The following is a 14,063-nucleotide window of genomic DNA, read 5'->3' as shown; positions in this document are numbered from 1 at the left end:
GTGACCACACGCGACGTGATCCGTTACGTAATATCACATGAAGGTTCATCCGAATGAAGCAATCAACGAGGCTCAGGAAGGATTCATGAGTCGGGAAAGGTTTAAGGTTGATGATGTGCCGGATCCTTCAGAGTCAAACTAAGGATATTTGAAGCGATTCACGTCAAGACGAATCTCTAAATTCTGTCCGTTGGATCCTTTATTTATATTACATAAATTCCCTTGTGCTATGCCAAATGCTCCAGTCAGTAACTTTCCCATCGACGCTTGTAATCCCGAGCATTTTTTCGATATTTTTGAAGCTTCGCCCATTTCGCAATGACTCTGAAAACTATCGGACACAAGGAAACTGTGAATGCCTGCCTAATTCCCTAATTTCCGTATTTTATCATCAACGGAGACGGTTTCTAGCTCCGATTTACTATGGCAGAACGGAGAACGGTATAATCATGTGATCGAAACAGGTTGACAACTTAGTGTTGGCCTAAGGCAGTCGCAAAATCTCGGATCATCCTCCAGACTGTGCCTAAACTTTGCGGCAGTTTCTTTCTCGTCCACGAGGTCAAGTACTTTTATGCTCTCGAAGATAGGGGCCCGTTACCGATAAGCTTGAATATCAAATGGATATCAATAACGAGTTCACGGAATGGGCTGTCGCTCGAGGAGTGCAACTCAACGGGATTGCAACCCATAGATTTCCTGGTAGGGGACTGGGTATCATTGCGAAGCAGGAGCTTAAAGTATGTAGGACTGGGCATTATTTATATTTGATTACTTTGTACTTCTCTTTTGCTCTTTCTATACCACTGTTTCTGCGAGTGCATTCTGACGCTTAATCAGGCTGGAGACACAATACTGACTGTCCCCGTATCTGCCCTACGAACAATCCGAACCGTCCCAAAGAGCATCTCTAAACCAATCGGCATTATCACCGTTCAAGGTCTCCTGGCTGCCGAACTGACGATGGACATATCCGAGGTTCGTGCCGCATGGCGAGCAGTTCTACCAACCAAGGAGGACTTCGACGAGTCAATACCATTCATGTGGCACCCTGCGCTCCAAGCACTGCTCCCAGCCGGATCATCATCTCTCGTGGAAAATCAAAAGAAGAAAATCTCCGTCGACTGGGCCGCTGTCTCCACCGCCTTCCCCACTGTGTCCAACGCTTCATATTTATATTACTGGTTCATAGTCAGCACCCGAACATTCTATTACACCTCCCCAAAAATAAAAACACCAGTCGACCACTACGATTGCTTGGCACTCGCACCATTTGCCGATTGTTTCAACCATGCAGATGTTGCCTCCAAAGTAACGTTCTCAACCTCTGGGTACGACATCTGCACGGATCGACGAATCGAGAAGGGAGAGGAAATATACATTAGTTATGGGAATCATAGTAATGATTTCTTGCTTGCTGAATATGGATTCATTCTTGATGAAAATAAGTGGGATGAGATTTCCATCGATGAAGTTATTTTATCTCTGTTTACTGAAGAGCTGAAACAGCAGCTGAAGGAGGCAGGCTTTTTAGGTAACTTCGTATTGGATAGAGAGAAGGTTTGTTATCGCACACAGGTTACGCTGAGATTACTCTTCATGCCGCCGAATAGATGGCAGTGTATGCTGGCTGATGGATTAGAAGATGAAGACGAACATCAACTGGCCGTCAATAAGATTTTGGTGAAAGGTCTGAAGGCCTATTTGGATATTGCTTATGAAAGGCTTAAACAAGTAGAGTTGCTTGATTGTGGGCTACCCAGCCAAAGACACACGCTGAACAGACGCTGGGAACAAATATGCCTTCTTCTAACCACTGCTATAACTAGGATAGAAAATTGAAAGTTCCACCACCCATGCCAAAGAGAGAAAAACTCTAAGAAATTTGTCAGGAATTCCGGACCAGAATACAGTCCCCCATGGCCCCACCCCCTCAAAAAGAGGCTCCCACTCAGATTCACACAAGCGAAGCGGCATGGCAAAGCACTTCGTACTTTCGTTCTTGACATAGATATCGAAATTCTGCACCCACATCGACTATCTTATGATATCTTCATGACGACCATTGGCGCAAGCCATCATTATGATTGAGTGCAGTCAACCTAACAATTCCTGTACCTCAGGGTGTCCGGCACTAACCGCAAGCTGTCGCGCCGTCAATCCATATCGAGGTTCCATCCCAACACCAGTGGCGATTCCTTCCTCAAGTAACCACTGGCGTAATAAATCAATCAATCGTTTCTCAGCCATATGTACGTCTGTCACGCCGTAGTCATATTCCTCTTCTTCTTCGACTCCACACCACCGCGCTTCTGCCTCGACGTCAGCTCCTTTTTCCAGCAGCTGTTGCACAACCGACTCCCACCCCATAAAAGCTGCTATGTGCAGTGCGGTGAGATTGTCTTGAGTTTTTGCTTCAACGCTAGCGCCTCCTTCTAGCAGATAGTGTACGGCTGACTCAAACCCTATGAAAGCCGCAATGTGTAGTGCAGTTAAATCATGTCGAAATTTCGCTTCAGTGGCTGCCCCGGTTTCCAGTAGCATTTTCACTACCTCTCGTTGCATGTTCTCGACTGCGTATATCAACGCCGTCCTCCCCCAACGGTCTTCCGCGTTGACGTCGATCCCCTTCCCTACCAGCAGCTGCACGATTAGCCTGTCGCCGTGCTTAGCAGCCCAGTGCAGCGCTGTTCGTCCATGGTAATCCTCCGCGTTTACGTCAGCCTCATTTTCAATTAAGAAGCGCCCAATCGCCATGTACTCATCCCTGACCGCAAGAAGCATCGCTGTCCACCCATACGCACTTGCATTAACATTGGCTCCGTTCTTGACCAAAAGCTGCACAACCGTCTCCTGCCCCCATTCGGACGCCCAATGCAAAGCCGTCCGTTTATCGTATCCACTTATGTTGGCATCAGCTCCATTCTCCAGCAGCAGTTGCACGATTTCCTCATATCCGAAATTGGCAGCTATGGTTAGAGCTGACCATCCTCCAACATCCTTCGCATTCACATCGGCTCCCTTCTCTAAGAGCAATTGCGACCGGCCGAATTGCCTTTTCTGGGCGGCTTCGCGCAGGCCCGTAAGTACAGTGCTTGCTTCCGCCTTACCTTCTGCAGCCTCCTCCAATAACGCCTGCCTTTTCTTGTCCTGAAGTTGCAAATCTACCCAGCCCAGTATCATCCTTCCATCATCAACTCGATCCAATAGCACTTGCACTAGGCCCTCGTACTGTTTCAGGGCTGCCAGGTGCAGAGGCGTCCATTCATCCTTATCCTTTATGTTGGGATCAGCCCCATTCTCGAGTAGTAATCGTACCGTCGATTCACGCCCTCTTAAGGTTGCTCGATGCAGTGCAGTAAATCCAAAATTGTCCTGTGCATTGACGTCGGCGTTGTTTTCGAGGAGCAGTTCCGTAACTGCCAGTGGCCAATCTTGAGCAGCCCAACAAAGTGCACTCTGTCCACTGTCGTTCTTCGCATCGAGGTCGACCGCGTACTCCAATAACAGCCGTATTAATGTTTTATGCGGAACCGCCCAATGCAGGACAGTATTTCCGAAATTATCTCTCGAATTAACATCAGCTCCGTTCTGTAGAAGCACCTGCAGCGTCTTTTCATGCCCTGGCGCTGCTGCAAAATCCAGTGCCGTGCTGCCCAAATAATCTTGTGCATTGACATTAGCTCCACTGCCTAATAGCATTTGCACAGTTAGCTCATGCCCTTCCTCAGCCGCCAGATAAAGTGCCTTATGTCTTCCATCATATTCGGCAGTGATTATGTTAGCGCCATACTCTAGCAGCATTTTCACCACGTCATTGTTTCCTCCTACGACAGCCCAGTACAGTGCAGTCCATCCTTCGTTATCCTTCGTCAGGACATCGGCTCTGTTTATAAGGAGCATGTCTACTGTCGTCTTGTGCCCACTTCTGGCTGCCCAGTATAGAGCCGTCTCACCATTTACATTGCTAATGTTAATGCTGGCCCCTTTGTTGAGCAGGAGCTGCGTCACTGAGTTGTGACCACGCTTAGCAGCTATCTGTAATGCTGTTGCTTCATAGCTATCTCGACTGTCGACGTCTATGTCAGTTTCGAAAAGAACATTAAGAATCTTGTCTAAACCCCAATACGCTACAACATGTAGAGGCCCAAATTGTTTAGGGTAACGGTCATGCCAGTCATTCGTTCGACGTGCAGCAATGTGCAATATCTGAACGGAAGAAGCCAGCTTTTGCTTACTCTTCAGGAATGTTAAAAGCAAGCCCACCACCCTTTCATGAAGCTGATTCTCCATGATATGATAACCCCAATGATGAGAAGCGTAATCAAGGAATTTATACTCTTGTAATCGATGGTGAAGTTCCTCTCCACTATTGCAAGAACCTCCCTGGAAGACGTCAAATGACAAGTATGTGAGGCATGCCATTCCCATTTCAACTTCGGGGTCTGGCAGAAGTTTCTCCCGGTTCTTTTCTAGATACTCCTGCAAGGTGTAGTGTACTAGCCCTGCGGCGCCACTCTGCTCATCAATCTTGATCAGGCCAGCGGATATGTTGAGCAGAATCTCAGTCTCCGGAAAAGCCGTTTCGTCTAATTCAATATCTTCGGCTTCCATAGACAAGATATGGCGTAGCTCTTCCACACTCAGTGGTCTCTTAGCACAAAATATGTAGGAAAGAGCTCTCCTCGCTAGTTCGCTATCCCCCTCTTGCTGGTCCTCGATCCTCTTCATGGCCTCCCCATAACTTGCAAAAACTTCTGTTGGCAACGCGTTCATAGTGTTTCGAACCTTCTTGAGACTCGCTTGTTTGGAAAGGTGGTATATCTGGAGATAGGGAAGCAGGAACCTGAATAACTTCATTAATCTCAACAGGCAGAATATCTGAAGGTGGATACCTTCGTATTGATAGACTTACATGCCAGCAGCCTTTTCACTCACACTTTTGACTATATCCTCCTTCAACTTGACGTCCTTAGCAGCGAACAAAGATAATCTGTTGTTTGTACTGATTTCTGACATCAAGTAAGTCTTGATATCAGAGTCGCTGGCCGAAATGTCGACTCGAGATATTTTCAGGAATTTCGCTTCAATGCCCACATGCGGGCGAGAAGTGATGAACAACCAGACGAAAGGTTCTATTTTCGAAATCAAACTGAGAAAGTTTTCCCTGTTGGTTTCAGGGCATTCATCCTTCACAGAATAACTAATTAGTGACTCTGGAACTTGTTAGACCGGTCGGGTAAAGCAATCTTACCAGGGCATCGACAAAGAGGTAGGTTCTCTGAAAGACATGACTAATGGACTTAATGAGTGCGATCCACTCATCACCTGTCGGATTTCTTCTCTTTTCGGCATTCTTGTCACAAAATTCATTCACTGCTGAAGGCATGGAGCTTGTTTGCTCGGCTAATTGTCGGGCTACACTAGACAAAAGTTCGAGTTCAGATTGTGTCTTGGGATTCTTGTAGTCGCAATATAAGTATGCAGTCGCTGCTTTCGTCCCTTGAATAGCTTCCTGGATATGGTCTACAACAAAGGATCTAGTGGATGTAAGCCTACAGATTACCGAATGAATTGTAGTGGGCATGCGTACGTCATGACAGTCTTTCCAGCACCCGCTTATTTATAAGTCAGCAAGTTGATGCAGAGGTCATTTCAGCGAAAGAAAGGCGTACGAATTCCTGGACACCAAAGCATTGATGGCTTTTTTGCTGTGGACCATCGCTGAAATTCATCCGTTTTCAGCAGCCACTGACCAGTGCCCTGATGATGTTTTGCGAATATGTCTCTGTGCTTTTCATGGAAGTCAAGCGTCGATAGCCTTGCCAGGAGATTGTCGCGTTCAAGAGCAGCTTCTCGACCTATAAATCGTCTTTAATACCAAAAAGTCGATGGAACGGAGAACAAACATACTCTCTATGCGAGCCATGAGGATCTTGGTATTCAGGTCTGTGCGTCCCGTTACAGCTTGAATTTGCCCCACTGTTGACAAAGTTGCATTCCTGACTGCGCCTTGTTCTTGTTCGACCATTTTATGGAAGTGCGCATAGGCGGTGGAGAGTTCGTCGTCTTCACCAGAGACGAGATTTCGAAAAGCCTTAACTGAGGGCACGTTTATATCAGTTGCTGAAGAAGGCTCTTGGCATCTAAATGATGCTTTTTGAAACAGGTACGGAAAAAAATTTCAGGTATATGGATATGGACGGCACCTTTCCTTGGAAGGGTCCACCACATACGTGACATTGAGTTCATGAAGCTGCTTAGCACAACTGCGTAAGAAAGCTCGGGGGAAGCGACATGGCAAAAACATCCTACCAATTCGCTTCATCTTGATGAACTTTGCACAAATACCACAGATAACTAAAACGGATGTGAGCACCTCTGTTAAAGCTACTTCCAGCTCTGGCACATGCGGAACATCTTTCTCCAAGATCTTGAGCCGATTGAGATACAAATCCAAATCCTCGAAGAGCCCGGCAATCTTGTCGTAATCGGCTGACACGGTGTTCGCAGACTGAGATTTGTTAAGTACCATACTGTCCAAGAATAGAAGCATCATACTTGTATAAGATAACTGACTGCTGAGAAAATAGCAGTGCTGGGAGGGAAAGACTGTCGTGATATGACATAAGTCAATACCAACTAAGAAGCTGGCAGAAGTGTGGTCTTACAGTCGAAGCTGCCGACGCAACTATATTACTCAACTTCTCGACGGGCCCCAGACTCTTGCTCACGAGCGATCTGAACTTGTCCAATTTGGAGCCGTCGTGGCGATAGCCTTTGAATATTGTCTCTCTCCCATGTATCTCGTCCAAAATCTCCTCCACATTGTTGGCTCTGTTGATAGAGTCGATCTTTACTAGAGTGATTTCCTCATAACGATCTATTGCCCGTTTCCACATCAGGCCAACATCGGTGGTGACGGCGGGTTTAGATCTGATGGACAGGTCAACAGTCGCCATCTTCGTTGAAGAGCAAAGCTCAACAGATTATTAGGCAATGATCAAAGATCGGGTGGTGGCTACCCTCTTTCAGAGCTATCGCGGTCATATACTCGAAAACATGAGTTGACACGTATGCATCGCCCATTACGTTTGTGTCCACGCCTCCAGTCGAGAATAGTCTCGACTGGAGGCGTACGCCGGCGCTAAAGTGGTTACGCTGCAACGAAGGTCGAGGATGCCATATTAAAACGGCCGTGAAGCTGTCGTCATGACAAGCGCTTCAGGGCACGATTCTGTCACATTCACTCTAGATACTAGAGCGGCGTTTTTACAACATCTAATTGAGAATCCGAACAACCGCCGTGTATCTCCAAGCGCCAAAGAGGACCTGATCGAATGGTTGACGAACCCTCATAAACGACCGTCATCACAGGAGGACTTCAGCCGACGTAACTATGTCCGAAAGACCTTTGCTTGGGACGAGGAAAGTCGATCTCTGCTAGCAATTGCGAAAAAGGAGGAAGGGAAGGTTCGAACGGTGATTACTACGGACATGATTGTGGACGTAGTGGAAATGGTTCATAAAGTCAGCGGAGACAGCGGTCATGGCGGGTGGGATGCGACGTGGAAGAATGTCAGCACTTCATATTACGGCATTCTGCGATCGGACGTTATCTTTTTACTCAAGCAGTGCCAGCTCTGCACACAAAACCCTTCCAAACGTCCCAAGGGCACCGCAGCCACAATGCTACACTTCCAGCCGACCGGCCATGAACTCGGTGACAACCTGAACACTGGCGACATGCAGCATCATAACTCTACATTGGATGTACCAGAAAATAACGAGCACCGGGGTGAATAGTGTTCGGGAGACTCAGCAAGGACTCATTGATCTGAGAGCGGATGCTGCATCTGGAATTTGGGGACTTGTAGCGTATGTCGGCGGGAGATAACAAGGAGCTTAGATTTCGTGGATTTTCAGACGGCGTGTGCTGCATGTAGCGTGCCTACTATATAAAACCAACTCGGACGGAAACGAATTCAACGCTGTTAGCGTCTCCGTACCAGTCGCTCAAGTTCGCCATAGTGGAGCAATGCTGCTGGTAGTATCAAGGCCCCCCAGTTCCAATCTTGCTTTCTTGATATTTCCTCTTTGGTTCTTCGATTATCCTCGCACGCCGTTGCGAACCTAATGGGCTTTGTTGGTTTATCCAATGTTATACTTATTATCATGATATTACAGTGTACAAATACAGGAAATTATGCTCCATGATAGATATCCCATAAATGAGATTGCCCAAAACATTTTTTAAGTGCATACATATGCCGTGTGACCAAAGTCTTGACAGTTATAGCATTGTGTTGGGTCGAGCCGAAGTTAGATATGCTGACTTCCCTTCGAAATCGACGTATTGCTTCTTTAGTAGCCGTACAGGGTCGCTGTTATTGGCGGCGTATCTCATCATCGTTGCATAAAACTACGCCGCGTCCTGTTGACAGGCCACGCCATGTTGTAGCTGGGCAGAATCTGGCCCACGGCTGTTCGATTGGTATTGTTTATCTTCTCCAGGTAGAGTTGGTTACGCCGTACTCGGACGCAGTGGCGGCGGTTTCCTGTGTTGCTTCCTTGGCCCATTTAATGTCAGCTTGTTCTCTTCGTGATACACTGACGTGTTTCGACGTTTTCGGTCGGGCTTTGTTCCTATCTGCCTCTCCAGCTCTGCTAGAGGGTTCATCTTGGTCGACAGGTCGGTGGAGTAGAGGGGACATACACATACGTGGTTGAAACTTGGATGTTGGATAGCTAAATCCAAATACTTTCCATCATCTTCTGATTGCTGCCTTAAGTTCCTCTGTTCTGTAGTAAAGCTCTTCGTGAGGATATTGATCTGGTTTGTTTGTCCTCGTCTGTGCTCGTCACTTCTCCGCCAATTAACTTTTGTTTGTGCAGAACGTTCACCGCCTTTGCAGAGTGTGCGTGAGGTCCGAGGGCGCCAAAGCTAATCAGCTGACTCAAACGCTACCCCAACTGTTACTTCTTACGTTGATAGCAAACTCATCTACGAAAGACAAACTATCATCGCCACCTATTACCATCATCCGAGAAAGATTTATTGATCCAGTCATTCCACATGGCTAAACGCAAGCCCACACTTACGCTTGTGGAGATGGAAAGGAAGCTAGGATACAGAATCGATTCCTCAAACTATCCTGAGGAGAGTGTGAAACGCTTCTACTCTGATCTCCGACCGGTTCCTAGTAGTGTCTACGAGAGGACCAAAGCAGAATTCGAGGAGCATGAAAAGCAGAGGTCTGCCAAAGCAGATGACATCATTTTGGAGGAAATGCTTCCGGATTTTGACGTACCCAAAAGTAGCCAGCCTCTATCCAAGCTCTTCAAGCTAACATAGTCATAGATAATTGACCATGGTCTGGAAAGCGTGATATTCACACGTAGGAGTCACGTCGGCTTTTACACTTTTGCTGTAGATATTCACTATGGTTTCGGATTCGACTTACCTCTGCTACTTACTAAGAACGAAGCATTCAGGGCCATGACCGTTCCAAAGGTAGACATCACAGGAGTCTTATTAGAAATGAACTGAATCGGTATCTAGTTGCAAGTTGATAGAATCCACGGTCTAGAATCGATGTTCTTTAAGCTCCCGAAAGAACTCCGTGACAAGATCTATGCTTTCGCACTCCCAGCCGGGAAATGGCAAATAGAAGATGTTGACAATTTTAATGAGCTCATCTTCGCTAAAGGTATAGGCGATCCTAGTGGTTTCTACTTTTCACTAAGTAGCCACACCATGCTCAGAGTCAACAGACAGATGCGTCAGGAGGCACTGTGCCTTGCGTATCGCCAGATGGTGTTTCACTTGGATGACATGGACGACCTCATAAAGCTTCTGATTGCAATTGGCGATATTGGTCGTGACAACATTGAATCACTGGAACTTGCCTGGCATAGCGGAACAGATCTTCAGTGTCAATGGGCTGAAGCTCCGGGGCCTAACGGGCATTCGCTGACTTTGCCAACCCTTCATGTCGCAAAGTGTGTCCAGCTGCTCAAGCATTGCAAGAGGCTGAGATACTTGCGTCTTTATTTCGATAGCGACCTCATACTGGGCATGTCTCCGGGCGCTTATAAAGCTGATCCTGGTATTTGTGAGCTTAGTTCCATTCGAGGAATTAGGAGAGTAGATATCTGTGATTCGAATAATACGCCTTTAGAGCATTCTGACTTTGTCGAGTGGCTAAAGGAAGAGATGGAGTCTTCCAACGAGGCCAAAAAAGATAAGATAGGGGTTGGCAAGCAGTAATATAATGAATAAGACACGGTCCTGTTAACTCACTTATAGTTCAGTAGTATCAAGAACGTCATGGATGTGGTATGAAGCTACCAAGGTTTGTTTAAAAGTGTGTCCTCTATTATTCCGTGTGTTTGCTCTCAAACGATCAGTGTAAAACACGAATGAGCGCGACCGTATTAGAAACTATCTGGGGAATCTATTTGTAATGTACTGGAAGAGGCAATGAGGAAACACTATGTTTCCCAAATTGAAAATAACTGCGGTATTGCAGGCCGATATTATCAGTGCTCGCTTCGAGTTGCCCCAGGTGCTGCAGTTATCAAATCGTCCTGGGTAATTGCAAGGATTTGGAATGTATTGATCTACATTCATTTATTGTGACTTGGTGGCTGGGAACATAATCAATATGCATGCGCCTGGCGATCTCATGGAGGGCATATGTAGCCAATAACTATCGCACGACGCGTGCCCGGGCATATGTGCGGTGGACCACTACGTCGAATGTTTGTCCTATTTATGCTATTCTGGGAATCCATTCGGCTTCGGTCATGATTGGCACTACACAGGTGGCGGAGAAACCAAGGTTGGCGGGCTGTCGTGCAGCGGGCCGCCAACAAGGTGTGGGTTGGGTGAGCCATTGTTTGGCATGGCGCCAATATCCAGTAATTGTGGATCAGGTAAAGTATCAAAGAGCCGTTGAGGCACCGAACTGCTCGGAACGTATCTGGGCGACTGTTTTCTTCTGGGAGCCGCAATAGCCGTATGTTCAATGATGTGAGGCCAAATCACTACGTTTAGGACTGCAAACTGCAAATCGTTTCCAGTACGATATAAGGTGCTACTGTTACGGGAGTTTGTGTATTATGTACTAGGTATGTTAACTATGGAAACAACTTGGTTGGCGCTCTGATAGTGCAACCTCATGCCGTGCCCCGTAAGCTATTCTACGTACGAACTGTCCCTGACAACATCAGTTTGAAGATGTCGTGGCCTAGATCTTCAGGCAAAAATTACAGTCCAACTCAAATAATATCATGTGATTAAAATAGTGGATGGAGAATGAGTTTAACCCAAGGCATTTGCTTCTGATTCGCACATTGGGTGCATCAGGTGATCCTTAGACTTGCTCACGTCAGCAACCAGCTACTACCGAAAACAACCCCGACGCACCGACTTCGGAAGGTTCCATAAAACACGCTCTCCAACGAACTCCAAGTAACCTCTATTTTTGAGTAACTTGTGATGATTCCGTGTCTTCTTCTTAGCTACCACACCTTCTTTACTTTAAGCCGGCTTGGCTGTATATGTCACAAATAAGCGGATTATGGACTTTGGATTTTTGAAATACCTCAGTAGTAATTATTAGCGGGATGTTTCCTGAACCTCTCGGATTCCACTCCAACCTCCACTTCCTATCTCTCTCTTCCGTCACCACTCTACAGCATTTATTGTATAGAGTTATCCTCAAGACGGGTGCAATCCTATGCTAAAATCAGGCACCAAATCCACCTCACCTTTCCCATCAACGCCTAACGCATGCCTCGCTTCCGCCTACGCATTATAAATTCTGTCAAAGCGAAGCACTATACTCGACATGCCCGAAGCACAACAAGTCTCTCAAGCATTCCCCCTCGAGGGTTGGTCGCTGGAGTCTATTTCAAGAGAAGATATCATCCGAGCCTTGGACGATGCGCCAAAAATCTATAGTAAAGCCTATACTCAAATCGCTCGCATTTCCAGCTCCGTCGTGGTAAAGTATGGCTCTGAGGTTCATCTTTGGGAGGCGAGGACGATGACATATGTTGCGAAAATGCCACGTGTGCGATTGCCAAAGGTCTTTGATGCTTGGGAAACGAAAGCAGCCCCGTTACAGGAAGAGTCAACCACGACTTATATTGTGATGGAGTATGTCCAGGGTGATCTGGTCTCGGACGTGTGGCCCGGGCTCAGTTCAGAGCGCCGCCTCAGCATACATCAGCAGGTCTACGAGATGATTCGAGAACTTCAGCGCACAAGATTGGCCATGCCCGGCCCTATTGGCGGTGGAGTCTCAAACGGCACGTACTTCACCGATTATGGCGCCGGCCCGTTTCTCTCGCGGGAAGAATTGGAAGAGTGGTTCAATGAGCGCCTTCTCGTCTGTCAGGAATTCGGACTTGTAAAAGCTACCCAGCCCTCTTTTACCGGTCAATTCCAAGAGCTTGTTATATGCCACTTCGATCTGCATGCCCAGAACATGATTCTCGACGGTCAGGGGAATGTTTGGCTCATAGATTGGGCATACTCAGGTGCATACCCGTCATATTTCGAGAAAGCAGCTTTGTCGAGGAATGTGGATCCTGCCTTTGCCCAAGGGTTGTTGAGGTTGATGGATGATGGCCAATTCAAAGAGGAGATCCAGCAACTTGAGGATATTGGATTTGCGCTGAGTACAGGAGCATTTTGTAAACCTTCTGGAAAATTGGTAAGGTCATGTCTCGTGTTGCCCAGTGAAATACTGATTTCTTCTAGCGTTCATAGATCAAGCCGGCTCCTGGACTTATGGAGATGTATATTAGAAGCAAGGTTTATATATCTCATGGAAAGGGAACTATGATTACGAGCAGAGCCAGTTCTGATACAGCACATTGTTTATTCTCCATCCCTTTTTTCTCTCACTATACAACAGAGCCGACCTTGGACAATGGCAATGTTAACTTGCAGATGGCAGTTAAAGAGTAGATACTGTAGTTAGTTTGAGTGAAGAATTTAACAGGATAATCGTGACCATTCAACTGATAGCAAGGCAACGTAACTGAACAGATAGACATACTAAACCTTCCAAGAAATCCAACTTGGCTTCGTTAGCACTTGGAGTGTAATTGTTATGGCAAATCACATAGTAGCGTACATCCGAAAGGATTGGTTCCTTTGCCGCGTGGCACCAACGTTGCTAGCCCTAATAGGGCGATATTAGATGCTTTTCGTTCGATGCGGACAATCCATCCCAATGCCAAGCTAACTGAACGCTACTGAGTCATCGATCGAGAGCAAATAGTTAACCGCCAATTGATTGCTCTGTCCTTTAAGATTGGAAAGAGCTCCTTCCATTGGCTTATATAACCAAAGTTTCTCGTACCAAACTCCAGGATTATCTGCTCCATACAATAAATGTATCACTTGTCGCGAGGATTATTTTTGTGACCGAGTACCTTTGTTTACCGTCGTGAATGTGGAAGCCCGCCAAGTTGCCCAAGTTGAAGGAGTTTCAAGTCGAGACATGGGGAATCATCGATACTGAATTGGTAGGTCTACGACGCACATAAGCCTTGATATGGCAGTGAAAAGCCAAGGAAAGTTACCGCGTGATTTGAGCGCCTAAGCTGTAGAGCCTTCACCTCAAATGAAGTGGATTATACCAACGTGATGTTTAGGCGCTCAAATCTTCTGCGGCAAGTTTCCTTGAATTTTCTACGTCTCTATCACCTTATGCCCTCTATATTATTATATAAAGCCCTCTATCTCTTCAGTACTCTCCAACAAGCTCATCTCTACTCTCATCGAAGCAATTCCGCTTCCAGTCGAACACTTTATAAAGATATCTAATCAACACGCCCCACCACAATGTCAACCATCCGATACATTCCCTCTTCCCTCGCTAGCCAGGTCGCCAGCTCCAAAATCCTCTGCATCTATATCTCTGCACACCCTGCCACTGGAGTGTAACACTGACTTCTAAATGATAGAAGACACAGAGGTTCTCTTGCGTAAAGGTTTACTTATCAGAGGAGGCAGGGGATCAGACACAAAGGCTTCAAGTAAC

The 14,063-nt window shown here is 46.6% G+C and overlaps 5 protein-coding genes across 5 annotated transcripts; 4 read left to right on the top strand and 1 right to left on the bottom strand.

Moving 5' to 3' along the window:
- Positions 1-508: 508 nt before the first annotated feature.
- On the bottom strand, positions 509-7,066 carry VC83_07746 (uncharacterized protein). Its single transcript, XM_024471312.1, has 6 exons — positions 5,914-7,066; positions 5,676-5,861; positions 5,594-5,618; positions 5,255-5,540; positions 4,916-5,190; positions 509-4,846 (listed from the first exon to the last, which is right to left on the bottom strand). Exons 1-6 carry the CDS (start codon positions 6,029-6,031, stop codon positions 2,098-2,100), a joined length of 3,639 nt encoding a protein of 1,212 aa, XP_024321090.1. The 5' UTR covers positions 6,032-7,066; the 3' UTR covers positions 509-2,097.
- Positions 621-1,842, top strand: VC83_07747 (uncharacterized protein; the record flags this gene model as incomplete). Its single annotated transcript, XM_024471313.1, has 2 exons — positions 621-740; positions 841-1,842. 2 exons carry the CDS (start codon positions 621-623, stop codon positions 1,840-1,842), a joined length of 1,122 nt encoding a protein of 373 aa, XP_024321089.1.
- Positions 7,067-7,212: 146 nt separating the features above from the next.
- VC83_07745 (uncharacterized protein) lies at positions 7,213-7,806 on the top strand (the record flags this gene model as incomplete). The annotated part of the gene is made up of 1 exon (XM_024471311.1): positions 7,213-7,806. One exon carries the CDS (start codon positions 7,213-7,215, stop codon positions 7,804-7,806), a length of 594 nt encoding a protein of 197 aa, XP_024321091.1.
- Positions 7,807-8,932: 1,126 nt separating this feature from the next.
- Positions 8,933-10,480, top strand: VC83_07744 (uncharacterized protein). The gene is made up of 3 exons (XM_024471310.1): positions 8,933-9,307; positions 9,362-9,514; positions 9,563-10,480. Exons 1-3 carry the CDS (start codon positions 9,077-9,079, stop codon positions 10,268-10,270), a joined length of 1,092 nt encoding a protein of 363 aa, XP_024321092.1. The 5' UTR covers positions 8,933-9,076; the 3' UTR covers positions 10,271-10,480.
- A 982-nt stretch (positions 10,481-11,462) lies between these two features.
- VC83_07743 (uncharacterized protein) lies at positions 11,463-13,132 on the top strand. Its single transcript, XM_024471309.1, has 2 exons — positions 11,463-12,725; positions 12,773-13,132. The coding sequence occupies exons 1-2, from the start codon at positions 11,856-11,858 to the stop codon at positions 12,779-12,781; spliced, it is 879 nt and encodes a 292-aa protein (XP_024321085.1). The 5' UTR covers positions 11,463-11,855; the 3' UTR covers positions 12,782-13,132.
- The last annotated feature ends 931 nt before the right edge of the window (positions 13,133-14,063 follow it).

The sequence above is a fragment of the Pseudogymnoascus destructans genome (genome assembly GCF_001641265.1).
Source record: "Pseudogymnoascus destructans isolate 20631-21 unplaced genomic scaffold scaffold_22, whole genome shotgun sequence".
Lineage (NCBI taxonomy): Eukaryota > Fungi > Ascomycota > Leotiomycetes > Thelebolales > Thelebolaceae > Pseudogymnoascus > Pseudogymnoascus destructans.
Note: the sequence above shows the minus strand (reverse complement) of the source record. Positions and strands in the feature narration are given on the sequence as shown.

Excerpts from the sequence above, each read along its gene's own strand:
- VC83_07744 (XM_024471310.1), top strand. The coding sequence starts at position 9,077 with ATGGCTAAACGCAAGCCCACACTTACGCTTGTGGAGATGGAAAGGAAG. Across the intron at positions 9,308-9,361 it reads AAATGCTTCCGGATTTTGAC|ATAATTGACCATGGTCTGGA; the intron begins GTACCCAAAAGT and ends ACATAGTCATAG. Across the intron at positions 9,515-9,562 it reads GGGCCATGACCGTTCCAAAG|TTGCAAGTTGATAGAATCCA; the intron begins GTAGACATCACA and ends ATCGGTATCTAG.
- VC83_07746 (XM_024471312.1), bottom strand. The coding sequence starts at position 6,031 with ATGGTCGAACAAGAACAAGGCGCAGTCAGGAATGCAACTTTGTCAACA. Across the intron at positions 5,619-5,675 it reads GCTTTGGTGTCCAGGAATTC|CGGGTGCTGGAAAGACTGTC; the intron begins GTACGCCTTTCT and ends CTTATAAATAAG. Across the intron at positions 5,541-5,593 it reads GCTGGAAAGACTGTCATGAC|ATCCTTTGTTGTAGACCATA; the intron begins GTACGCATGCCC and ends TACATCCACTAG.
- VC83_07743 (XM_024471309.1), top strand. The coding sequence starts at position 11,856 with ATGCCCGAAGCACAACAAGTCTCTCAAGCATTCCCCCTCGAGGGTTGG.